Here is a 26,392-nt window from a genome sequence, read left to right as displayed (position 1 = left end):
CTCATAATTTTTAACGTTGGAAAATTCACACGTTTCTCTGCTCGGAATATTCCTCGTAGAATGACAACACTGCCTGACCGGTATATCTCTAAAATTTGCAAAAACTATACCAACATATTTTTTATAATGCTGGAGGGTACTTAAGCCCATTACTGATACGACATAAATAAAATAAACTAATGAAATCTCTTGAATGGAAACATTCTTCGAATAAAGCGCATTAAAGAAGTACTACCAAATGCATGGTACCGAGAGCAATTTCGAACCATCACTACCCAACTAGTAATATCTGAATACCCCGTGTCAGGTTTGAAACAATGACTTTTACAAATGTGCACTGTTCAAAGTCTGCTAAATCTTTAAAAAAAAACAGAACCAATATCACATGCCGTGATATTTCATGAAAACTGTAAATTGTAGGCCATATTATATATTTCTGTACCTCTTCGTTATTTTAAAAGCAATTTTCGTTTGCTCACATGAAAAACTGTCTTCTTCAGCGTTTACAGATTTTTGCAAAGAATGCTTCATTAACCACACGTTTAAAAGAGTACAACCCATACTATCTCCTTTTACCAGGTAATGCTAGCTTTCGATTGGTTGTTGTTGTTACGCGTGTTTTCTTTCTTTTTATACATAAATTTTTCTACTTAACTAATTGTATTACGTATTACACACTGTTTTGGTTGGAGACATGATAAAAAAGAACTCGTTGCCTATGCAACACTGGTTTAATGATCATTCAATTTCACCAATTCTGTTTTGGTGAAAGATTTCTTTTGAAATCAAAACCATTTACTATGAACCTAAAAGCAACAGTGTTTCAAAAAGGGTTTAAACAAGTGGTTCGTGTTTTTGTATCTATTTCGAATAACGATTCGTTAAACAATGTATTTTTAAAACGAATATATTCACTCATGTTAACCCAGTTTCAAACTTCTTCTATAGATCCTCTTATTTTTGCAAGTAGATTGATCACATATTCTTATTCTATACATGCGACGAGCCAATTGTTGGCACATTATAATTGAAATTAATAAATTCCCTATCGGTGCTTTTCAGATACCTAGAATTCCTATCGTTCGGCTAAGTTGTTGTTACATGTTGGTACAATGATTCATTTCACTCCCTGTATGAAACTCAAAACAAAACAGTTTAAGTGGGCAGGTTACCCGAATATCTCCGTGATCCTCTTTATATACTACCTGTGGTCCAATGCTACTCTGACTCTTTTTATATTAATAGGGGAATTTTAACTTTGCGGTATTAATATGTTTCTACTTCTTCTAGAACTGATAGGCATGTTTTTCAACAACAACTATTTGCGGCTCATAATGCTTACTGTGATCCAAACAAAGTGAGCATCACATGATTGTACGTAGTGTAGATGTCAAGAAAAAGAAGAAAATAAAACCTATCTAAAAGAATCTAGAATCTGCTCCGATATGTTTCGTGCTGATTCAAGTGCTACATGGGTTTTGCTCAATACAACTCGATTTTACCAATTACGAGCAGCTTCTTCGACTATTGCAGTGGATTCGTCCTAGTAACACTCGCGCTATTTATTTCTTCTTAATTAACATACACTCAGTCATCAGGTAGATGATTAAGGCGAGCTAGATACGGCAGCTGGCCGATACAGGGAATTCCGATCCTTCACCGGCAAGGGGTGTGCTTCCGTATTAAACACCCACTCGTCCAACGGCAGCAGTGAATCATCAGAAAACAGCAGATAGAGATACTGTCAAATAGCAAAAGATAATGAGAAAGAGTTCATGTCCAAGCATCCCACCCCTCTTGTTTACCTTTAGTGTCTCGGCAAGGAAGAAACTCTGCTGCACATCATCTTTTACTGGATCAGTATGATATACGTTCTTCAATCCGGAGTACCCAGTAGGCGTGCGACAATGTTTTTCAAGAGCCTATAATAAACATAAATAATCTTATGAATCTGCATCGACGCGATAGTAGAAAATAAAACTAGGAATAGAAAATATGAATAAACTTATTATCTAGTCCCAGAAAACGAGGTTATTCCAACGATCTACTCCATCTACCACACAGTAATTTCCTATAAGTCATATTTTCTTCCGGAACCTGTCTTACCTGCACAGCATCCCAGCCCCACTCCCGGTACTTTTGATCGTGCGTCAATCGCCACATAATAAAGTAACTCTCAAAAGTTTCCGGACGAAGTATATAGTATTTCTCCTGAGCTTTCAGTGCCTTCGCCTCCACACCGTCGTTGAAGCGGAATGATTCAGGTCCAAGTCGTGTGTACGTACGTATGTAGCTCTCGTGACAGGTATTAGTTAGGCCCTCGCCAATCTCCATGTAACGTTGAGAGTATTGATTCGTCAATGTTGTACTCCCGAGTCCGAACAAACCACCTACAAATACGAAGGGAAATATATAAACATTAACGCGCCTTCTTTGGTTGAATATCTGTAAACTGACTTTACCTGCAAAGCATGCCAAATGGTCCATTTTGTGTTCCAGCCGATCGAATTTCATATCCGAAACGTATACCAGACCGCTCGGCGTTCGGCGGACCATGTGCTGGATGATGGCTTGCATTGCTTCGTCATACATCTCACGCGCCTCGTCATCTTCGTGACCAGACTGGATCCATGCCTTCAAAAGGTACTCATAGAAACTGTCACCCAGCGCCCCAAGCGACATGTGCTGTTGGCCCCATTTTCCCGTCTTCGGATTTAGATAGTTTGGATAGAGGCCCTTCGGTTTCTCGATGTCCTTCAAAACTGCTCGGATGGTCTGCACTCGGTCTCGGTACACCGCATCTCCGGTGATATCGCTCAAGTATGAAAACTCCAAATGAAGAGTACCAAATTCTGACAAGATGCTACTGCCACCGCTCGCCCATCCATAGTTCTTGCTCACCTGTGCAAAAAATACACAATACATGAGATTTCTCTTTCACAATATTTACGACATCGGTCTTATTCGATGCTATTTTGTATTAATAAAGTGCATAAAATGGTCAATAATACAGGTGCTAATACACTACCGAGTTTTATAAGTAATAACAGATCAAACCTAGTACACATTATGGGGTCCCTTTTTCTGGAGTAATTTAGCGGAAACCTTTTCGTCAAAAAGCATTTTAGCAGAAGCGCGATATAAAATGATCTTATTTAATAACTAACAAACCATGATTTTAAAACGATTTTCAAGAAACTAGCAAACATCTTAACAGGGAGCACTACAAAAGAAGAAATCTATAGCAATCAGCAACCCAACCCATAACGCGTTCAAAGTCTGTAAAACCGATCATTAGACACATCCTGACCAATATATTATATTCTTGTCGTTCTCTATAGACCCTAATGAAACATGCAATTGTTTATGTTTAGAACGCTAAAAATACTAGACAATAATAATCTATATCTTGTTTAGATGTTCGTGTTTAGATGGATCAGTTATTACTTCTATACCCCCTCAGTTTCATGTGATCTTGTTGATCTACAATAAAAAAAACTATGTTACTGCAGTAGATTGAAACGAGTTACTAACCTTATAAAACAGAGTGGTAAAGAAAAGCTCTAAGTGGGTAACTAAACGATCAAATAGACTTTCAGGCTTCTCCCGATATTTAGCACGTGGTACAGTTATTGGGTATAGGTTTTTAATTACGTAAAAATTCTCGTAACATTATTGGTAAAGGGATACATTTTTAACATGTATAGACACACATGAATAGCAATACACAGATTGATGCATAGCATAGTCGCATACACGTACATACAAAATGTAGTGTATCCAAGCATGCACACGTACATCAAGCAGCATAGTTAACACACATAGTGATATTTATTAGGTTTTGAATATTTGCAAAAGCCGCTCACAGTTTACGCACATTTAACAGATACATAGTACCATGATTGAAGTACCATACACAGTTTCATTGGTTAAAAATAACGATTTCGTCACACAAACCAAAATGTTGAATGAAGAATAGGAGTAAACGATACGTGGGAAGGGAAAGAAAAAGAGAGAAGAAAAAGAGTTATCAATTGGATAAGGGGATCCCTTAAAACACTTGCGACTGGTTTAGTGATGATGCAGGATTTTCTACCAAGCAAAACATAGGGAAACATGAAACATGAACGAAGAGATGTTAAAATAATAAATCCACCAATAGCCCAGGCAGTTTTCAATAATAACGTTCAATGTAAAAATCATGCTGATTGTATTCCCCAGAACTGTTCGAAAGAAGTATCAACTTAGGTAAACATAAAACAGTTGAAAATGAAACGACCATCCACTCTGAGTGAAAACTGATAGTATGAACACATAGCATGTTTCCTGATTTCGAGGAGTTCATATTTTTTTCTAGCAAGTTTTCCTATTGCGATGAAATGTCTGTGGCCTATCAGAGAAATATCCACATAAAAACTTGCCAAAAAGATTTGTACTAACTATACAGGTAATGAAAACCATTGTTAGGATAAGAATTGAAGTGATATGAATTGAAACTGATATGAAAAAAGGATCAGGGTGGCATACTGTTGGGAGCGTTGATGCGTAATATATAATACCTTCCCACACAACACGAAGTCGTATAAAGTTGTATGAATTGAATCTAAAATCAGTATATTTCGAATCGGAATCGCATTATGCACAGGCAATGCACGTTGTCAATGGTTGTTGCATATGATGCCGATAAAGAATGTAATACGATTAGCGCTTCCACTTTTGTACGTATAGGCTTTATGTTAGCACCATACACGATACATATTACATAGAAGTACGATTATTTCATGTTGCATTTCGATTAACATACAAAGTGTGTTGTGTGGGTTATAAGAGCATAGCCAGTGAGCAGACAGGAACGACTATAGTGTATTCGAAAAAAGGACACCATCTACTATAAAGATGATGGTCAGATCTCCCTTCTCCACCATATTTCAATGTTATCTTCCGCCCACTGTATATTTCCAGTGCCGCTAACACATCGAACTACTCACCCCATTGCGCACGTTCACCAAAGCGTACGGTATGCCAGTAGGTGTCTGGAAAGCAGGTAGCAGCTTGTCAGCGACATATTTTGCCTTCTCGAGGAACAACCGATCACCGGTGAAGGCGTAGCATGTAAGAAATCCCCCGACGAAGCGAATGTTGGTCTCGAACACTGATAAATCAGCATCGACGTTCTCGAGTGTAAACTTGCGCGCAACCCAGTCACGGCCTTCGTCGAACTCCTTGTGTAGCCCCATCAAGTACAGCGTGTCTAGCCCGTCCACAATCGTAGCACCCAGATCGAACGACCCGAATATACTGTTGCTGTGGCCGCGCTTCGATAATGGCCGCAGCTCGTTCTTGCCCCACGCGTACAGCTTGTAATTGCTCCAGGCGTGTATCATCATCTGTGGATAAGGAGAAAACAAAATTGATTATTCTAATTGATATGTTGTTCATTTACCAAAAAATAATGTTCCAGATTAAATTATTTTGAGTCGAACGAAACCCGCAGAAAACTTCTTTTAATACGGATGAAGAATATTTGAATTCGTTGACCACAGCTAGGACGTAATGCAACGGTTGAAAAATTATTCCTTCATCGTTTGCTTGCTTTAATATTTGTCTTTCCTAAATGCTTTGTCGTTTAACACTTTCACGATTCACGACGACCTATTCACGATTCACGATGCCTACTGCCGTGGGCAAAAACCGATAGAGCTGTAATCACACCAACATGGTGTTATTGGCTGTCATTCGATGGACGGCCACGTCAAAGAGTTGCATATTTTCATTGTTAAAATTTACCGCTGGCGACTGAACTGAAGATTTAAAAAAGGTATATGCGCTAGTTAAAGGCTAAGTCTACTTTTTCACCAAGATCGATCGCTTTATATGAGCATAAATTTAAGGGAATATGATTCGTTGATTTAATTTCATTTGCGCCCGGTATCTTCGGTTGCCAAAACTACGCATGCACTAAACCAAAATTAGTAACGATAATTTTGGTTAATGTCCGAAAAACAATAGATGATTTTTTTAATTTAATTGTCAAATAGTAAGTGCAATTGATTTGAACGGGAATTTGAAACCTAATGAATCTTCATGAAGCTTTTACGAATCTTCATGATTCTTTAATTGGCGTGGATGATAACACCAAAAAACAGAGGGGCTCTATCCATTTTTGGTCTTTAGTTTTCTGTTTTTAAAATTAATTAATCTTTGGAATTCGCGAATCTTTCTCGAAAAGATTCATGAATCTTTAAAACGATGCAAATAATCGTTCAGATTCATGAATCTGAATCGGAATTACACAACTCTAATCATCACGCCTCCAAAGTGACGATTGTTATTCCGCAGATCTCTGGGTGTTCTGACAAGTGCTTTTACAGGCTTCATGTGCCATTGTGCACTCATCCCAAATAATTTACTTGCAATTTTTCCATTATTTTGCTGTAGCATGTCTTATGATAGCTTTAGCGCCGAATGTTAAGTTTCTTTCACTTCCCAGTAGAGCAGTGATGTTAAACTCGTTTCGTCCTCGTGAACCGAACTTCTCCCTAAAATAGGTTTGAGGGTTAAAACGTAGTTTTGGTTGGATTTATGAAAATAGGTTCTTATCAGTATAGTTTCAACTGAACAGTCAACTTCTTATAAATTTGCATTCAATCATATCAAACTTTGTATTAGCTGTGTGTAATTTACTTGAGATAAGCACCATAATTGGTGCTTATAATGATTCAGTTTGTTTCCTTTATGCTGCATCAGGGTTTGTATTACATAATATACATCAATGATCATTGATCCTGATGACTTTCTTGTACGAAATCAGGACGACTGACTATCCACCCATAGGGTAAAAGTCTCGTAAGCCCTTAACGGGGGCAGGCATGACCAACAAGGTCGTTACGCCATCCTAAGATTAATATGTCGGATAGTCACGATTTCAATGGTTTGAAAAGTGACCCATTCGGAATAAAATTTCTTTTCATTTTTTCATTTTCCCTTCAATTTTCTTTTCCCTAATTTTCATATAACACCTCCTAGACAGTCTCACCCACGTTGCAGTTTGAAACAGTCAATAATCTTGTTGCTGGTGATGTTTTCGCTCAATATAGTCCATTCCCTGGGTACTCTCTTTAGCCATAAAATTAAAAAAAAACTGCGAGATGCACAGTTGGAAAACGTTCACAAACTGTAAAAGAAACTTTTGTTCTACAATTTTTTCTGAAATTTATATTTACAAAAACAATTGGAAAGGTTGGTTGATCGATCGACTGTCTGAAGGGTGGCGTGGCGTGAATGGAAAGCCTTAATAGTGTGACGGTCTTAAAATATGACGGTCAACGTAAAATTTCAATGAATTTGATTATTTTATACACAGACACATTTGCTCGAAACACGCAACAAGCAATGTTTGAAATCCTATATCATCCAGTTGACGAACACGAGACGAGAGAAACAAGAGAAAACAAGGAACAGATTAAAAAGAAGCAGCAAGGTTATCGAAGAAGTTACAAAGGACAACCAAGGTTGTAGTTAGCTCATGAGGCGTTGAAAACTCTTGCTAAGCCGTAAAGCAACTTCCACTAAACCAACCTGGTACCGACAAAGCATATCTTATTGGTTTTGATGAGAAATGAGTATATTGACCCGATGGTTCGCGACCGCAACACATGTGTCTTTCGCAAAGTACGAATAGAGTGCTATCTTTTGGATCTAGTAGACTTTGAAGACCAAACTTAGCAAATATCCGCATTTACTGCAGACCACAAAGTTACTGGATTACTGGACCGGGTCGTGCTGCATCTGAGAAATACTGGTATCGTAGGCGTTGATAGTCAAGCTAGTCGGCTCTTCCGGTTTTCAACCAATACAAACATAACCCACACAGACCTGTCGTACGTAGTCCCGTTTTTCATGGTCAATCAAACGATCGACACCTTCACCTGGTACCGCATTGTCGATACGCAGCCAGGTGGAAGCGTTTTGGTACCGCGGCTCGTAGGTAATGCTGTCAAATGTAGATCGGGGTATTCGCGCATTCTGTTCGTAATCCGTGGACTCTGCGGCTGTGTTAACCATTTGACGCGGACTGCTATGGTAGTAGTATCTGTCCATGGTCTCTTGACTGAGCAAATCCGTCAATTCTGGCATCGACTGCTGGCTCTCAGCGTTCCCACCAAAGCGAACGTGGTCGTCGTAGTTGAGAAAGCGTTCTTGATACCGACGCTGAAGTTGAGGTTGTGGATGTGTCGTATAGCGTTGCTGGCGTACGATCAGTGTTACACCGGTCATCGCCACCAGGAACATCGCTGTGACAACCGTACTCATCTTTCCTTGGTTTTGTCAAAACGCCCGTAAACGCTGGTGTTGCCACGAAGTAGAACGATTTGTGGAATGCTGACACTGCAATGTGTCGGCACAATACTGTCACACCGCTCTACACTATTGGCACACAGTGCAAGTTTACGGAAATCAGCACAACACGTTTATAACTTTCAACCGAATTGTGTATAGCTTTCGGTAGCCCTAGGCTTTACTTAGATCTTCATATAATAGAAGAACATTTTTCGATACCATAACAGCGGCCACATTGATTCGTACTTTTCGAAATCGAAATCACCACGCAACCTCAGAAGCAACCAAGCCAGAACTAGTTCACCTCGAAGAACGATCGAAAGAGCTGGCCTCAAAAATTAACCACGCCATATACTGCGTACCCATTGGCGATAGGATTGGTTGATAGAAGCCCTAAGTGTTTGCTGGATCGCGATCATTCGGTGGTGGTATGATAATCGTCATCGCTGTCACCCGGCACTGACCGCTCTTTGACCTTTCGAAGCCGCCATCAGGGGAACATCTGCAGCTGTATGGACAAGATCACAACCGGCCGCAGCACCCTTGGAATCGGTTTAACGTCAGAGAGAGCAACGGTGCAGCGTATGAGTCAGTAGCAAAAATTGGTTTAGTCGGTATTTATGCGCGCCGGTCACGATCTTCAACATGGTTAATAGTTTTCTAAGAAACGGATGTTTTTTTCGGCTCGTTGAAGGATCACGTTACGATGTGCAATTTCAAGTGAGAGTTTAGGGCCGCTAGCCATACATTCAGACATGGACAGGTATATTATCGTCGTTGAGCAACAGATTCCTCGCACAACTTCCGCGTAACTATCAGTATTTATGTTGTCAATCTGTTCGTAAAATTGATTGCTCATTTGTTAGGCATTATACGTTTTCTAAGGTACATGGAGTGGAAAGCTTCGTGATGAATCAAATTTAAACCCCAACTACCATGTGATGCACCGATTTCAGACGGTAGGACCGGTTGTGACGAGCAAATACTTTCATCGCACCTTGTTTGATCTTTAATTTCTAGCAACAACAGGTCCAACTGTAAAAATTATACTACTCAAAAAAGAATCATGGCAAATTTATCTCCATACCATCAAAATAAGTTCTACTTCATCCCAAATTCAAGACTTCTGCTAACAGAATAATGTACTTTATTAGTTATAAGTAACACAAATCACGCGAGATTACAGCTTCAAATGTGTCTGCAGGCTAACTAAATATTCCATAGGATACAAAACAAAAAAAATATCTCAGTGATATAGTGGCGGGCTCCTTTGGGATGATGCAACAAACAATAAGTTCGAAAATGGTAAGCAAACGCTAGCAAATGCTACGCTATTAGCACACCCTTTCCCGAACGCCAACCTAGCAGAGAACGTTGATATATAGAGTTCCCTCTCCGATCATCGCTGCTTCAAGCAAGTAAACTTTAACAGATAACGATAAAACTATGTGTTTACTTATCACAAATCCTACACCTAGTTTAACCTAGCGCTTTTCGAATGTTCGTGTTGCCCATCAGCTGTTTGCACCTGAATGCACAATAAAGCACAATAAAGTGTAACTCCGTGCTATGAACCGTGCTTTGAATGTTTGCGCTAAGTTATTACGTTATCATTATCGTATTAAAAAAATTATCACCGTTCGAAAGGAGAGAAATATTTTTTAAGAGAAGAAATTAGCAGAATTGTAGCAATAATTATTCAGTGAAATATTTTTGAATAAACATCAAATTTTATATTACACATGCCACGTTTGCGTGTAGTAAAATTATTAATTAAAGCAAGATAAATAAATGGAATAAAAGCAAGTTAAACAATGTGCTGTTTCGAATGTGGCTATATTTCTAACGACTATAGATTATATGAATGTGTACAGATCACATGAAAATGTAAACGAATAAATTCGTTTAATTCTTAACATCCAAACCAAATACCTAGTCAAATTATCTACCTTCGGCGAATTGTTTCTTAGAAACTGTGTAGCTGTTTGGAAGGAAATTCTGTCCACTTTTTGTGCATGCACTGTGTTGAACATTTTTCGCCCACGTACAGTATCGACACAGTTTGCGCACAATTCCTCTGAATCGAAAGATGATACAGAACAAAGAGTGATGTTGTTTGACACATTACTGTGTTACCACCCAGTCACAGCACATTGAACTGCGTGCGATACTACAATACAGCACATCGGCAAGTGTTACTTAACTCAATACTAACATTTGCATCTATCTAGTAAGATCTGTCTCTTTTCTCCACATCTTTGTCTCAGTAACCTATTCCTTGCTTTCCTGAACCAATTCAGATCCAAGTGTCGACTTTAGTCCCAAATTTTTGTTCATTTTAGAGTTCAAAAGTATGTAGAAAAGAAGTCATACTTAACACTACAATCCTCTATTATTCCATAGACTTTTGATCAATAGAGCAAGTTTAAACGTGCTCTAAATCTATCAGGACATCGTTAAGTTAATAGCTGGGCAAGCCACAATATGTCCCAATACTTTGCTGAGCGAGATGGCTCAGCACTGCTCACTGAAAAAAGTTACTTGACACAACACTAGTTGTGGTATTAGTAATGGAAGTGTAATGGAGAAGTTCATCAAGTACCTAAAACAAAAAAGTTTATACTAAACAGCTTTTTATTATAGGTCAGAAAAATTGTAGAAAATGCCCAAGTTGTAGCATTAGGAGAAAAACTCAACCGCTCCAGAACATTCGTTGCAAGGCATGGTCCCAAAGCAATATATTCTTAGATTACGTAGATAACTCTTCTGATACATAGATAATTTTATAAACATATAAAAAATCACAAAGATTATATGGATCTTGACCTATATTTTCTCATTTTCAATAAGGGAAGAAAGAAGTAATCAAACTACATAAACAAACTCGCAGAATTTGAAAATTATACCTTCTGCTCATCCCTGTACCATAGGCTTGACTATCGCAAGTATGAACGATGATTGTAACGCCAGAGTAACAGGAGTAGTAACAATTTTAATAGAGTAATGTTCTTTAATGGTAATGTATGTATCAACAAAACATGAAGGACCTCCCCGTCGTACGGTTATCAACCCAAGAGCGACGTCAATTCACGGCTGCATTATTATCTGCATATGCATGTATTTCTCATAATATTTGTAGAATAAGATTCATCAAATAAAAATTGGAGTCATGGACAGTACTTGTTACTTCACAATTCCAGTCAGTCCGGTTCCACCTTTATTCCAATTTAATGATGTTCTTAGGAATTACAAAAATAAATAAACGGGAAGAAAATCTGACAGCATCGTACATTTTAACGAATTTCTCGTAAAATATTGGTACAATAGGTCTCAAAATGTATAACGATTACACATAAACAGTACATTGATAGCAACAAAATCACAGGCCAACTGTTAAAAATTTAACAAAAACATACGTACAGCACTAATGCAAGGAACTTATTAAAAAAACAACGGAAACTGGTTCCGATCTTTTCCATTTGTGCTGTTGCCTGTAATTTCAAAGACCGTTTTCTTTTCCGCAGTTACCTAAATATAACGGTGAAACACAGCAACGTACTTATCGCGAAGTATACAATTGAGGTTCACTCTATTGATAACCCCCCTCCATTGAGTTTCACTCCATTGATGTTGATAAATAAACTGCTTCTATTTTAAACACGCAGTATATTGATCAATGTACAGTTTGTACATAAAGATTCAGGGTTGAAGAGTATAATACACATATTCAGATTTATTTCAAGTTGCAGGCAAGAAGCAATATGACCATATACATTAACAACATTTAAACAAGGAAAAGCGTGGAATAGATTTAAAAATTTTACAATTCGTTTCGTAATTAAATTCAACTTCAAGTAATATTTGTCCATAGAAATTGTAAACAACCAAATGAATTAGCGATTCAAAAGAAACAGTTATGAACGTTAAGAGAGGTTTCCATGAAACTCGAAAATATTAGCACGAAAACTGGATACTTTCAAAGTAATACTTCGAGCTTTTAGAATGTTTTTGGTTAGCGAGTCAACACCGATTTGCAAAAACCGCTTGTAGCAACCGGTGCGTGTAGTTATTAGTTAGTTTATCTGATTTTAAATATACTGGGTGGCATTGTAGAAGTGATACACTTATTAGAATGTTTTCTGACAAACCCCTGTTCCCTATGTGGCACACACATGGGTATATTTTGATAGATTAACATATTTACAATTTATGTACAAAACGTACACTTAGTGTTCAGTTCAGTTTTCTAAGAAACTACAATGAATTCAAGTCACGAACATTTAAATATTTTGCATTTGCAAGGTTTGACAGGCATTCAGATTAGGTAGGAACTATCTCATTTCAATTTAAGTCGATTATTTGTCTACCGGAACATCAAGCAATATGAGGAGACAGACACGGTTGTTCCAAAGAATAAACCGGGTAAAAAACGGAGTGTCGGATTTATTAAGATATGGGACGAAATGCCGGATGAAAAAAAATTGACAGAGAAATGAAAAATTTTAAAAAATTGAGGCAGCCAATGTGCGCAAAACATAGATACGAATGTCTAGCAAAAAAAACTCACTGTTCGACGATTTTAAAACTACCTAATAAGAAAATTGTCCATATAAAACATAACATAGTGACCACACGATTCAAATCTAAGTCTTTTGAAGTTCACATTCTTGCAGTTGTCAGTATGTAGTGTAACTATTTGCAACGATTAAGATTCTTCTTCCTTGTGTTATACTCAACATAAAAAGCAATGTGTTAATTTCAAACTTATTTATAGTTCATATTATCCTTTGTAAATAATATATCTTCTCGTGTACTGATTCCCAAAAATATCATGCAATATATGAATGTAGACCAACAATATGCATTATATAAAATAATTTTTGATTGAATTGTACTTGCCTCCTTTACTTTGTTGCGCTTCTCCCGCGCGGTCGGGTCCTCGCCGGCTGACGAGTTGAACATTATTGGTGCGATCCCTTGTGCACTAAGCCGCGGTCGATGCATGGTAGATTCGCGATCTTGTTTGGTTCCCTCCTGATCATTCTGTGGAGGTTGCACGACTCCAGCTGGTCCTTCGATGCCCAAGCCAGCTAAGTTAGGCACCTTATTCGGCAAAAGTTGTTGCTCCTGGTTCAATTCTTGGTCTTCGGGTGCTGGAACGATTACTGCTGCAATTGGATTGCGATCGTCGTCTATTGCTGCCTCCATATCAACTGCATCTTTTTTGCCATCATTTCCACCACCCCCCGTGTCTGGTTTTTCAAGAAACTCGTCCGGCAGCTCTCTTCGAATCTTCTCTTGTAGTTTTTCACGATCATCCAGCTTATGGAAGTCCTCCTCGCCAGTACGACCATGCGCAGGTGGAGGAGGCGGAATAAAAATCTCTGGCCCGGCTCGTTGGAATTGTTTATATGCTTTCAGTACACGATCTGCGTTGAAGTTGTCCGGTAGAAAGAAAAACCCTCCGAAACACACGAAGCCAAAGGTAGATAAGACAAGTAGTATTAGACACTTCTCCCGTGATCGGAACGACCTCCGCCCAAGCAGTGGATTTACGGATCCTGATGTGGATGGTCCCCCACTCCCACCAACCCGTTGATACGTTGGTAGCATGTTTTGTGTTAGGTGGCTTAATTGACCTTGCTCGAAATTGATCGCGTATTTATGGAAGATTGTCTCCTTGAACAAGCTTTCAGGAAGCGCAAATGAGCAGTTTTACACTATCGGATTTTTCACAAGAGAAACTGTTTTCCAAGTTTCAGTTGATATCACAAGCAAACTTTAGGCGATTATGAACCATTTGTTACAACAGCTAGTCCAAGACTTGTGGGCCAGAAGTGACATCTTTTGCTGATCGTGTTAAAGTGATTCCAAAGCTGTTCTCTTAAGCTTTAGTTTTTCAAACGTCGTATGCTTCGAATTTTTGGTTGGCTGGAAATTAAAAAAAAAAAAGGAATTGCATAGGCTGTTATTTGAAAGGTCGATATGGTTTCGTAAACTCACCAATCGGTTCCCGGGTTTCTTTTCCTTTCCATGAAACTACGTTACTACGCACGCTTGATTTCACTTGCATGCCATTTGGAGTGCATTAGATCTAGTCTGCGGAGATGATTCACAATATATGTATCACAGGACCGTCGTAAGATTACTTGTTAACCTGTACCACACAGGTAGACCGCTTCCCGTAGCAGATTAATGTTCGGACAAGTATTTCAGATTCTCCACCGGTGTTCTTCCGATGGATCGATGTGAGACTGGATCCAGAATTTGGTATATCGATCATACAGATCAAGGGTTAGCAATGTAACTGGTAGTGCAGTACAATGGATTTGTGCGGGTACGGATGAGGCATTGATTTTTCCAATGCACGGCTATATAATTGGCCAAGTAAAGCAGCGTGACACAGTTGCACTCCTGGCATTTAACAAATTCACAAGATGCTTAGTAGGTAGCGCCGTTTTAATTTTTTACATTCATTTTCTCTGGATGTTTAAGGAACTGGTCTATTTTGGTGTGGGTGTAATTCCAGCGTATTCCGCAATGTTGGTTGGCTGCTATCCACTTTCCTGACGCTTGCGCGTGTGTCGCATGTGCCTTTTAAGCTTCAAAGTTAACGACAATGGAATGGTCGCTAAAAATGTGCCGTAAGTATGGGGCAAAAATCAAACAGATAAGACGTACTTTCAATTTCTACAGCTACCATACAATGCCGTATTCACTTATTTCGCTAAGATAATCAACAGATGATTGCGGATGGGTTGATAGCGTATATGTAGCACAGTTGATTGCGCCACTCGTTTCGTGGATTTCCCAACAAAAATTCAGCAACTTTTGTGAATTTCGAGTAGGTAGAGCTGTTGCGTGGAATGAGAGCAGGACACTGTGTGAAGACAAATTTCCAGACAATATGCTATATGTGGAGCGATGAGGCCTGCGACATTCGATAAAACTTGATGCGGAAGAAAAGAGAGAACCGTACATTAGCTAAAACAAATGGGATACGCTGTGCCATTAGAACCGCACACTCCTACATAAATTGCTGGAGAATGAAACCAACCCCGATCAGTAATGGTTGATCTATAAAAAAAAATCCAGCAAATATGTCCAATTGCAACACAACACGGCCAACAATTCACACCAACTCAATATGAATGTATAAGACCTAATACGTGCTAGATAGCACCATCGTTTCTTTTGTTGGCTCGAAGAGAAAAAAACACTAAACACTCGACTCTTTTGCTGGCCTATTAGCTGGCCCTTACGTGGTAGCTTTCACAGCCGTGACAATTTCTATACTTGCTATACTCTAGCATTGGACGACAAACCCAACGTCAACGCTGTTCTTTTCGACTCAGTCCGTTCCCTGAAGGACAAGCGCACCGAAACGTTTAACAAACTGCAAACGTTTCTGAAGGTGTGGCTGAGGTAAATAGAATTAAGCAATCCCCACAGACCCAGGCTACTGCAGCGAAGCATACCCCGCCGGCTAAATTCACGGTTAATGCAAGGTTACTCCAAGGTGGTTCCTAAAGTTCCAATCAAATAGATTTTCTGATACAGGAATCATCTGGTTGGTAGCAGTACTCTATGAACTCATAAAAAAAAAAAAGTTGGTAGCAGTCGATCAGTATAAATGTGTTTTACTTCGAGGTTTAGCTGTTTTTTGTTACAGAATTGAATTGAACCGTTCATTATACCCTTATTAGACGAGGAATGTATCTGTCATATTTTTCCAGAAGTTATCTGCCAAACGCGCTTGACAGATAAATTCCTCCCGGCTGACAGCAATTCAAATTTTCTGCTGCTGTCATGTAGTTCCAGCAAGAGTACTAGCAACACAAGGTGTATAAATTAGAAGGTGAAGTCGTCAGAGTAAAATGACTCTTCATGACTTGACATCAAGGTGAATAAATTAGAAGGTGACTTTATGTCGCGTTGGTAGGGGTGCCATATTTGAGAAGTGTTATGTCAAAAGCTGTTTTTGTTTACATCAACCGTCGTGATCGTTTTTGGCTCGAAATATCACTCGGGGTCCACACTGCAGCGCGACGTCCCGTTTCAAAAGTAGCCCAGTTTCGGCAGAACAATCGCGCAAGCCAAGCGCGACAAAGGTAGGAGAGTATGTGGAAATATGTATCACATTGGGGCGCAAACTCGGCTAAATTTTTTTATTGAATTTTGAGGTAGTAATGCATGATATTTGTTAAGCTACGTATTTTATGCACCCTGAGTGAGTTTGGCGCTTCCACATTTGAAATTTCACTGAGAAAACAAACTTAAACAAACAACGACGATATTTTGGCCCGCCGTACGAAGTATATATTTCCACATCATCTCCTACTTGTTGAAGAGCAGTTTGTTTACGTTTCGGCACCCGAAAAAACTTTGGTAAAAATATCAATTAAAACGGAGTTTGATAACTGAATTACATTTGTGAAGTCTAAAAATAAGTAGTACAACGAAAAATCCGATGTTTCGTGAAGAATATTGCTCGTTTTGATCGCGTTTGTGATTCTTCTTCTTCTTCTTCTTTCGCTATGCGAGTCGGGGTATATCCTCCTACGCTAAGTCGAACGTTTGTTCCCTTACTCGTAATCAGAGGCGTACCGACTCTGTCCGAACTCCTATGAAGGGGCTCGTCCTTTAGGAACGGCTATAAAAGCCATATGTCCACCCGCCGTCCACGGGAGGGATAATTCCTTCCGTTGTCAGGACACAAGAACTCGTGGTCCGCTTGATTGACTCAAACAGCACGAGATGTGCGGCAGCTAGGATTTGGCTGACCTGAGCTCCAGCTCGGCGTGACCACGCGGTCGTGCTGTAACCTTACTTTTCCGCTAACCCTTTCAGGAAACTTGTGCACTGCTAACCTCCGCTCTGATTCACTACCGAACTGGAACTGGTTTGTGATTCGGTTTGTTTACGTTTTGTCCAGCTGTTGGTTTCTTTACGTTTCGAATTGACGTTTGTCAAGAGCTAGCGCGACGTCGCGTTTTTCGCTGTTTCCACACTAGCGCGATTTGTGCGACATTTTTTTTGTATGGAGTTCGGCCGCCTGTCAGGCGACGCCGCGATTCGTGACGGGACGTCGCGCTGTAGTGTGGACCCCGAGTTATGTCAAGTCATGAAAAGTCATTTTACACTGGACTACTTCACCTTTTAATTTATACACCTTGGCCAAAACTACCGAATTCAACTAGAACAAAAACATTCATGTTCACGTCTAGAAATTGATATATTCTTCTTCACGCAATTTACGCAATTAACGAATCAAGGCAGTTTATTTTCGCAGATCATCCTGTTTTAACGTATGCCGTGAGTATAATAAGCAAAGCCAATATGAATTTGAATTGTTCGTAAATTATATTCTTTTCCGTCTCCAGTGAAATTAGTTGACTGACTTACTGTATTGCAACAAACGGTGGCAATCAATCTCTCCAATCCTAGCTAGTGCAATGATCGAATACGAACAGTTATCATTGAAGCTGTAGCCGACGTACTGTTTATTGGATCAACTTCTATATTTTCATTCAGGTATGTACGATTTCATGTAAACTTTGAACACAATGTAAACATAATTTGAATAAGATTCTAGATGCTTCCCATGATTTTTTTTATACAAATGTTAACAAAAAGTCCCTGGAATTAGTTGTGGAGTATAGTAGTTTATTTAAATATCTCTGAGATGCTATAGCATACGTATAGCTGGATAAACTTCAATCGGTTTTGAAATGCATTAACTATCTCTGCATGGTACATGGTACAAAACGATGTCGTTTGGTGCCCGGTACAAACATTCTTTTTCCATGCGCATTTTGCATTGGTATGACTAAGTTATGTAGTCGGCTTAAACGCTCATCAATTCACCGCACTCCACAAAATTCCATGCACACAGATTGCTTTATTCTAAATATGCATAGTTTCATCCACTTCAGTGCATTGTTTTAGCAATGCAGTTCTTGGTAGGCTAATATGGACTAGTTTTATTCATTTACGAAAAAATACATAGAATGTATGGTCATCTGTGATTGTTTGTAAACCTGTCAAAAATATTGATGTCTATTTCTATCTATCAAATGAAGAGTACTGCAACACGTACCTCATTTTCAAAAATACGAAAGGAAGTGAAACATAAGTCAAACAATTTATTTGTTATTTATGTGGATGTTTTATCGTTTGCGTTACTTGTAAGATAGGAAGGTGTCTCTTTAGCTGGGTATTTAAGTTAATATTGGATTTTATCGGCGTAATAATCAATTTTCATTTAGTTCCCCTCTTCACATTTTTTTTCTCTTAGCTTCGTTTCACCTCGTGAGCCTCGTTTTGCAAATTTTACGATCATCTTGGTTAGGATCACAAATTTAGAATATATTACTTTCCTTGCCGTCCATTTTAGTTTTTAATTATTTGAAATTTATTACACTACAACAGTTCATTTTTTGATCTAATTGTTTGCTCTCTGGCGCCTTGTTTGGATGTTTCTTTTTGTTTTCGCTAGTATCTTATATATATCCCATTTTAATACAAACCGCGTTGCCCTCATACGTCGTAATATGTTGTGTATAGTAAAATTGACATTCATGATCCTAGACTCCTCAACGTTTGGTTTTACTTTCTTTCTCTTTCTGGAAACATATTATTCTATGCTTGCTAACTTATCTGCGAGTAGTACACCTATGTGATGTGGTAGCTATTAGCCAGCACGGCGGTACCAGAAGGAATGGAACGAAAACAGAACAAAAGGTGATCATAAATGAGTACTTCGAAAATGAATCATAAAATCAAAACTTTGAGATACACGTCACTTTCAGGCAACGGAAACACGCTGTACATAACAATTATAACGAGCATATATAGCTTTGGCACATTTTATCGCCCTTTACTCGGGGGGTCGATTGAGCAAATGTCGCTGCAGAGTGCGTGCGTGGTTGGCCGGCACGTGCAACTGAATGTAATTGTAGTTTTGTAAGCCAGAGGTAATTCTTTATCACTACTCACTATCTGCCATCTGGTGGTAAGTGGGTGGTGCTCATTAAACATTACTTTCCGATTTGCTTACACGCTGCGTATGCTTCGGTGTCGAGGAGGAGTAGGAGCAAATGGACGAGTTTTGCGATTCACCGCTCGTCTCGACGCCCGTCGGGTTGAACCCGTCCACCACGATAATCTTCCCGTCCGTCGGGTGGACGGTGTTTTTCCGCCGCCCGAACCCCCCGTTCGGCGACGGTGAGTGTTCCGCTAGGTTGAGCAGCAGCGGGAAGTTGTCGCTGCGCGCCTCTTGTTGTACATTGTTGCTGTGGCCTCGCAGCTTGATGGCGATCAACGGTTTAACGTTATTGCTCGCTAGGTGATCGGCCGTTTGGCTCACGGCGCTCGGCTCGTCTTCGAAGCTTTTGCCGTAAAACACGGGAAAGTGCGACTCCAGTAGGCCATCCTTGGACGTTGAGTTCGGCACGGGAGGGACAATCTGGGCCTGGTAAATACTATTATTGTCCTCGGTTACGACGTGGCCCGACGTGATGGAGGTGGTGGTGGTGGTGGTGGTCATGCGACTCCCGCCTGCGGGGCAGCCGTTGCCTCTACCCACTCCACTACTAACACCAGTGCCCGCGGGCTCACTCTTGACATTTTCGCTTGCTTTGTGAAATTTGAAAACATTAAACGAAGTGTACTTATAGTTATAGCACTCTCGGTGGTTGAACTTTTCGCAGCATTTACCATCGGACACGGTACGGCATGGACATGATGGACAGCTGGAGGTGCATGATTTGGCCTTGTCGTCGCCGGTGTCCGCGGACCGTGGCGCCAACGTGCCCTGCGGAAGATCCTTCTCGTTGATTGTAGCTAGTATACTGTTCTCTTCCGCCACCGCCTGCTCGGTGTCGTAGCTGTCGAGGGTAGTGCTGGAGTCGGACGATGGTTGATTAAGGACGAAGATTTTGCCCATCCGCTTGTACTGGTAGACGGTGCGCGCATCCTCGGCGCACGTCGACAGGTTCCCGGTCACCTTGGGCGTGCGGCGCAGCACCTTGGGCGTGTGCAGCTGCGATTCGGCCGCACCCGCGTCGGCCGCACTGCCACCCTTTTCGGCGCCCCGAACCGGCCGCGTGTCTTTTTGGTGGTCCGGTCGGGGGTGCTCCCCCAGGAGGCCGCCGCCGGTGGACATGCTGGCCCGCGAGCTGATGCTCGACAGCTCGGACAAACTTTCCGGACTAGCGAGCGGTGCCATGCCGAACCAATCATCGTGGATTAGGTCCACCTTCTGGACTTCGTACGAGTTGCGCCGGGTGACACCGAGCGACAGGTTGTCCGACCTACTGTACAGCGGGCCCTGCGCGGTCCCGGCCGCGGCCGGCTGAAACATGAGGTACAGATCGTTGCGAGTGGGGTTAACAGTGGCGATAAAATTCAACGTCTTGACGGTGCTGCTTGGGGCCGCCGGTGCCGGCGGCGGCGGTGCGGCGCTCACTTCCGCTAAAATCACAGTTGTTACTTCGCTCGGTCCTGAGATGCTCTTGGGAATGCCACTGTCGTCCACCAGGCTGGACTGGGCGCTGCGCCGCCCGAGCGCACTGCAGTCCGCCAGGGAGGACACTTTCGAGCCGTCGTCGTGTTGCGGCGGCGGCTGCTGCTGCTGCACCAACCCTTCACGGTGTAGCTGTATCAATTGCATATTGGTAAAAGAAGTTTCCAGACAGATCTTATGTGGTAGGACTGGTGTGGCGGGATTGGATTGAAGTGGTTCGCTTACGGTTGACTGTTCTCCCGGCGCAATCAGACTGGTTTTCGCATCCGGAGAGCCGACTGGATTTACTTTGGTAAATTGACGGTGTGGTTTCTGCGGTCCGATCGAGGCCACCACCTGGGAAGGAAGAAAGGGCGGGCGGAGTGCGTGATAAGGATTTTGTTAGCTAGTGAACTCGTCGCCTGAATCGCATGCACTTGTCACCGTTCTTTAGTTAAGTAGCATTTTGGTCAACAAAACAGGGTGCGTGACGAATTTTGGCAGTAAACTCAAACAAAATATATTTCTCATGTTTGCTACCAATATTCAGATAAATTTGACAGCACTGAGAAGGATATTATGTAAGGTATATCCAAGGATTACTAGCCGCAACGAAGCGGTCGAGAGAGCAAGCGGTGTCCTTTCCAGTGCTGTCAAAGGTGAGGAACAATTTGTTCACATTTACTGCAAAAAATCGTCTCGCACTCGGTATATCAACCATGATAACATCAGTATCTTGTTTTACCCATCTCTTTCAGATGGCGCCCGTGTTTGATAATCAGGAACCTATGGAACTGGACGAGCCACCTCCACCAGCCCAAAGACAGCGCAAAACGGCCAAGAAAAAGATGACGCTCCGAAAGCTCACAGCGCTGGACGAAACGACCGCACATCCTGCGATTCGCCAGAAACAAAGAAACTTTGGATCCGTGCTAAGAAGATGGACAATTTCGCTCGTTGTCGTTGCACTTTGTTCCGTGGGTTTGATGAAGGTCATCGAGCAGTCGGAAAGCTTGCAGCTGGAGCTGACGAAGCACTATCATCAAACCTTTGACCGGTTGTCTCGTGCTTCGGATAATTTGTGTGGTGGAAAGAAAGTAAACTATGCAGCCATGGTACGAGCACTAGAAGCTCACATTGTAGGGCAAGATACTGCCCTGCGGGAAATAAAGCAGTGGTTCCAGGGCGAGCCCCACCTGCCCTACCGCTGTATGGCATTCCACGGCAGCACGGGAGTGGGCAAGAGCCTGGCGGCTAAGGAGATTGCGGCCAACTTCCCCTGGCCGGATGGGGTTTACTTTGTGGCGGCAAGCGAACCCGGATCGGGCAGGAACCGATATGCTGCATTCAAATCAACACTGTTCAAAATCCAACGAGCATCGTTTATGCGAAGCAAATGTACCCACTATCTGCTGGTGGTCGACCATCTTAGCGCAGATGTAGATATGGGCGTCGTTGTCAAAATGAGCAACCGATTGCGTTCGATCGGCAGGAAAAACCACCTCTTCCTGCGCGCCCTGTTCGTGTTCCAGGGCTCCGGCCCGGCGCTGTCAGTGGACACGCTTCGCAGAGAACTACCGGAGGCAACGGTTATTGCATTCCACACCCTGACCGAGCACGATTTGGAGCAGTGTATCCGACGGGAGGCAGTATCGGTCGGCATCGATCTCGAAACCAATCAGTCTCTCTTGCAAATCGTAGCGAAAAATATTAACGTTTCGCGGCACGGCTGTAAACCCGTCAGGGCTAAACTAACCCTGCACTCCTAACATTCCCATCACAAGGGCTGCTGCGGCGCACGATATATTTATATATTAAAGTTTAAGTTGTAAGCCAAGGTAGCAAAGTTGTAGATGATTTCGATACGCAAAGCGACTGATATAAGGCGGGCAATATAGACTCTCTCACCAAATGATAAGCTATTGTTGACTTTAAATCGCGTGACTTTTGAGAACATATCAACGACTGCCATGTATACATACCTTTTCCAACGCTGCCAACACCGTGTCTGGCATGTGATCTTGAATCATGACGGGCGAGATGAGCACTTCGTCGAAATCCTTATTATCAGCCCAAATCGCCTGGTAGACGGGCTCTCGTTTTTTCAGCATTTGCCTTGGTTGGCGAGTGAGGGGGAAGGAAAATTAGCCCTGCAAAACATAGACAGTGCAGTTCTACTCACTCTTCCTGAGCTGGATGGTGTCGCACAATGTGAATGATGCGGCCCGGCGGATAGAGCGGATGGTGCAGCGTTAGGGCGATCGAGTTGTCGTTCGGGTGTACGGTGCTCTGGCGGGCACTGTTCCGATCCTGCTTGTAGCGCTGCACGTTCGAATCCTTCGTCGACATCATCGTGACGGACGTCGGCTCCGGTCCGCAGCAGCAGCATATCACCGAGCAGGCGATTGTTTTCCACTTCGGATCGATGCTCCGCTGGATGGCGTTGATCAGGTCCGCGCGCAGTGCCTCCATCTGGTACAGGCCGATTCGTGGCACAACATCCTTCCCCACCACGACGGAGGTGATGAACGACTTACTGTACTCCACCGCGGGCATACTGTAAGGGAACATTCCCAGGGAGAATGAATTATGCGTTATGTTAAAGGAGCTGCTTAATGTTATGTGAACATGACTCTCGATGTTAGAGATTTATGTATCTCCCCGATTCTCCAAGAATCCCAAAGAATCAAGAATAACAGATTAGTGAAGCCTGAAATGTTACTAAAATTGGGAAGGGAAAACTCCACACAGAAGATTCATATGAATGAATTATCGAAAGATTCGTCGGAAGGACGTCATACCTCAACAAGCCTCCCGGCGGCGAGTAGCTGTAGCAGTGCAGCACCTCGTACTCCTGCTTCATGAGGATGGCCAGAATGGCGGCCGTGCCGGCCCCCAGCGAGTGCCCGACGAGGATGAGGCCAAAGTTTTGCGTGCCCCGCGTTGGATTGTGTACGAGCGCGCGCTGGATGAGATTCTCCTCCTCCAGCTTCTTCTTGATGTAGATGGCCGCCTGCACCATGCCCTTGTGCCCGAGCCAGTCCTCCCGGGGCGGGTTGAGGGGCAGCGGTTCGCCCTCCGCATTCAGATCGGTCAGCACGTCCTTCATGCTGAGCGTGCCCCGGATGCTGATGACGATTTTGTTGTAGTTATAATCGATCGCTACGAAAAACGGCGTTTCGGCGATATCGACGTGATATGTAGCGTAGATCACCTCCACCTGCGAGGAAAACAAACAAACAAACAAACAAACAATCAAAAGGAGTGTGTCGCCAGCATCACTCCGCCATCCGCATTCCGCACACCACTTACCTCACCCAGCTCGAGCATCTTCTTGAGCGCAGCGTAGTTGCAAAAGCAGCAATTATCGTCGACCACATCGACCGTGTTTCGGCGACAGAAGCAGTACCGTAGTTCCGAGGCCAAATGGCACACGCCGGTGCTGGAGTGGCTCATCAGATACATCGGCCAGCCGTAGGCACCTTGCGCGAAATACATATACCGTATTACCGCCTGCGTGGGGAGCGTCAAGCGTATGTTAGTGACACGATAGATACAACATCGTCGGCTAGCAGCTCTAGCTCTAGGAATTACCTGGAAGTGGTCGTAGTCTCTGGAATCGTTCAGCGCCAGAAACTGTGTGCTCGCAGTGATAGGCACCCCGGAAAGGAACTTATGTGTGCCATTCTTTTGCTGGAATATATCAGAATGAGTTTGTTTGTATGTCCTCCCGTTTGCGAGTGCAGTACAACATACACTCTCACTCTCGCTGGAAACACTCACCTGGCGGACAATCACCTCGCGTTCCAACTTTTGAAACTTGCGCAACAGCACGAGCCCCGCGACCACGTCCGAGGGCACGACGTCCAGGTCGCGAAAAAAGTCACTCAGCAACCGAGCGATGTCGGTGAACGAGTTCCGGCTGCGGTCGCTGTTGCCCATGCAGCAGAACAGCAGCCGACACCGGTGATCCCAGCTATCCTGGTACGCCCGGATGACCTTCCGCTGGCGCCAGTTGCGGCTTCGGCTGCCGCTGCGCTTGTAATTGAAGCGCGACTCGGACTCGCGCATCGAACGCTGGTACTTCTTCATCTTCACCCACGACCGGCCGGCCGGATCGAACGTGCACCAGACGGTGGTGATCATGCTGAGTATCACAAACAGGTTGCAGGCGATCGCGGCCAGCACCACCTCCTTCGGCTCCTCGACCGGGCACGTCACGTAGTTGTCCCGCAGCCAGATGATGCCGACGGTCAGCCAGGCGATGTCGGCCAGCATCAGCAGCAGGCGTGCGTACAGCAGGTACTGCATCGAAGAGCGCGGATCCGTATCCAGGATGCTGCCCCGCATCGAAACGATGCAGATCGCCAGCTCCAGGCACACGCACGCTGAAACGAGCGAGAGCAGACCGGGGGAAGCTATAGCAGCGGTCTAAGTTGGCAACAAACGCTCCGATCGTCTATTACCTGCCAGCAGAATGATATAACCTATCTCGAAGTACCATAGCTGCTGTATGCAATGTTCAGCTCGGTCGAAGTGGAATGTAAGCGTTACCACCGATAGCACGACGAACCTAAGAGTGTTATTAACGAAACCTTGTGGTGAAGCTGATACCGACGGCGACCTTGGTTCTCGTCTAGACAGTTTATCCAGCAAGAGCGGAGGCAACCTAAACTATAATCAACTTTTCATTACTCCCAGACGAGTAGTTTTTCCTCGGGAGGTACTAATGCTCTAAGTGCTAGTTCGAAGAAACATCACGCTGGAAATTGTGGCTTCAAATCTCGAGTACCCTCAGTATTACGAACAACTTATAACCGAGCTTTAATGTACCGTCCCTCAATAGGGCACAATAACTCTCCTCGGAGAGCGAGGCGAACTTCTAATAGAAATGTCCTAGCATTTCCGCGCCACTATTGTGTTACATTTATAGACACAGAATTACTTTTAGCTAGAGGTGTAGCTCTTCGTAGGTCTTGAGGAGGCTTACTAACTCCTAAACCGCGTACCAGAGCTCTAGTACCCTGGCTCAATAATACTTTATTGAGGTCCACCCCTCGCTCTTGCTGCACGGAACCGTTGACAATGGCGACCGGAAGTGTCGCACATCTTCGCTTACCATATAAAATGGATGACTAACAGGAACAGTCCAGGAACTACCAGATCGTCCGACCCCACGGACCAGCGGCGTTGGAAAACCACAATGCCAGGCATCTGAAATATGAAGGGGAAACAAATGCAACTGTGACTTCTGTGGCTCCGTGGCGGCGTTCTCGTTCATGCACTACACCCGTGTCCGTTGACATTTCACCACACGGTAACATATTCCGCAGGGGAAAGGGCTCGGCAAACGGGTTGGCGCCTGGTGGGTTTCTTTTTTTTTCGTCTCCTGTTTTCGGGGACAGCACAACCGCGGGGGATCGAGTAATGGCTCGTGTTGGTTTCTTTGTTGTGGGTTTGCTTTTTTTTACCAAACGACCAAAAAGGCATGACATCATCCTTACACTTCCCAGGTGTACTACAAAAAAATCGGTGAACCGGTGCAGG

The 26,392-nt window shown here is 42.8% G+C and overlaps 2 protein-coding genes across 2 annotated transcripts; both read right to left on the bottom strand.

The window, feature by feature from the left end:
* Nucleotides 1-1,354: 1,354 nt before the first annotated feature.
* On the bottom strand, nt 1,355-14,230 carry LOC131291398 (mannosyl-oligosaccharide alpha-1,2-mannosidase IA). Its single transcript, XM_058320605.1, has 6 exons — nt 13,240-14,230; nt 4,989-5,387; nt 2,463-2,901; nt 2,107-2,390; nt 1,806-1,922; nt 1,355-1,741 (listed from the first exon to the last, which is right to left on the bottom strand). Exons 1-6 carry the CDS (start codon nt 13,951-13,953, stop codon nt 1,607-1,609), a joined length of 2,088 nt encoding a protein of 695 aa, XP_058176588.1. The 5' UTR covers nt 13,954-14,230; the 3' UTR covers nt 1,355-1,606.
* Nucleotides 14,231-19,372: 5,142 nt separating this feature from the next.
* Nucleotides 19,373-26,059, bottom strand: LOC131290485 (diacylglycerol lipase-alpha). Its single transcript, XM_058319633.1, has 9 exons — nt 25,965-26,059; nt 25,312-25,418; nt 24,629-25,233; nt 24,440-24,538; nt 24,158-24,358; nt 23,647-24,065; nt 23,028-23,402; nt 22,828-22,960; nt 19,373-21,202 (listed from the first exon to the last, which is right to left on the bottom strand). The coding sequence occupies exons 1-9, from the start codon at nt 26,057-26,059 to the stop codon at nt 19,373-19,375; spliced, it is 3,864 nt and encodes a 1,287-aa protein (XP_058175616.1).
* Between the last annotated feature and the right edge of the window lie 333 nt (nt 26,060-26,392).

The sequence above is a fragment of the Anopheles ziemanni genome, chromosome X (genome assembly GCF_943734765.1).
Source record: "Anopheles ziemanni chromosome X, idAnoZiCoDA_A2_x.2, whole genome shotgun sequence".
Lineage (NCBI taxonomy): Eukaryota > Metazoa > Arthropoda > Insecta > Diptera > Culicidae > Anopheles > Anopheles ziemanni.
The sequence above is the reverse complement of the archived record's forward strand: the minus strand, read 5'-3'. Positions and strand labels throughout refer to the sequence as shown.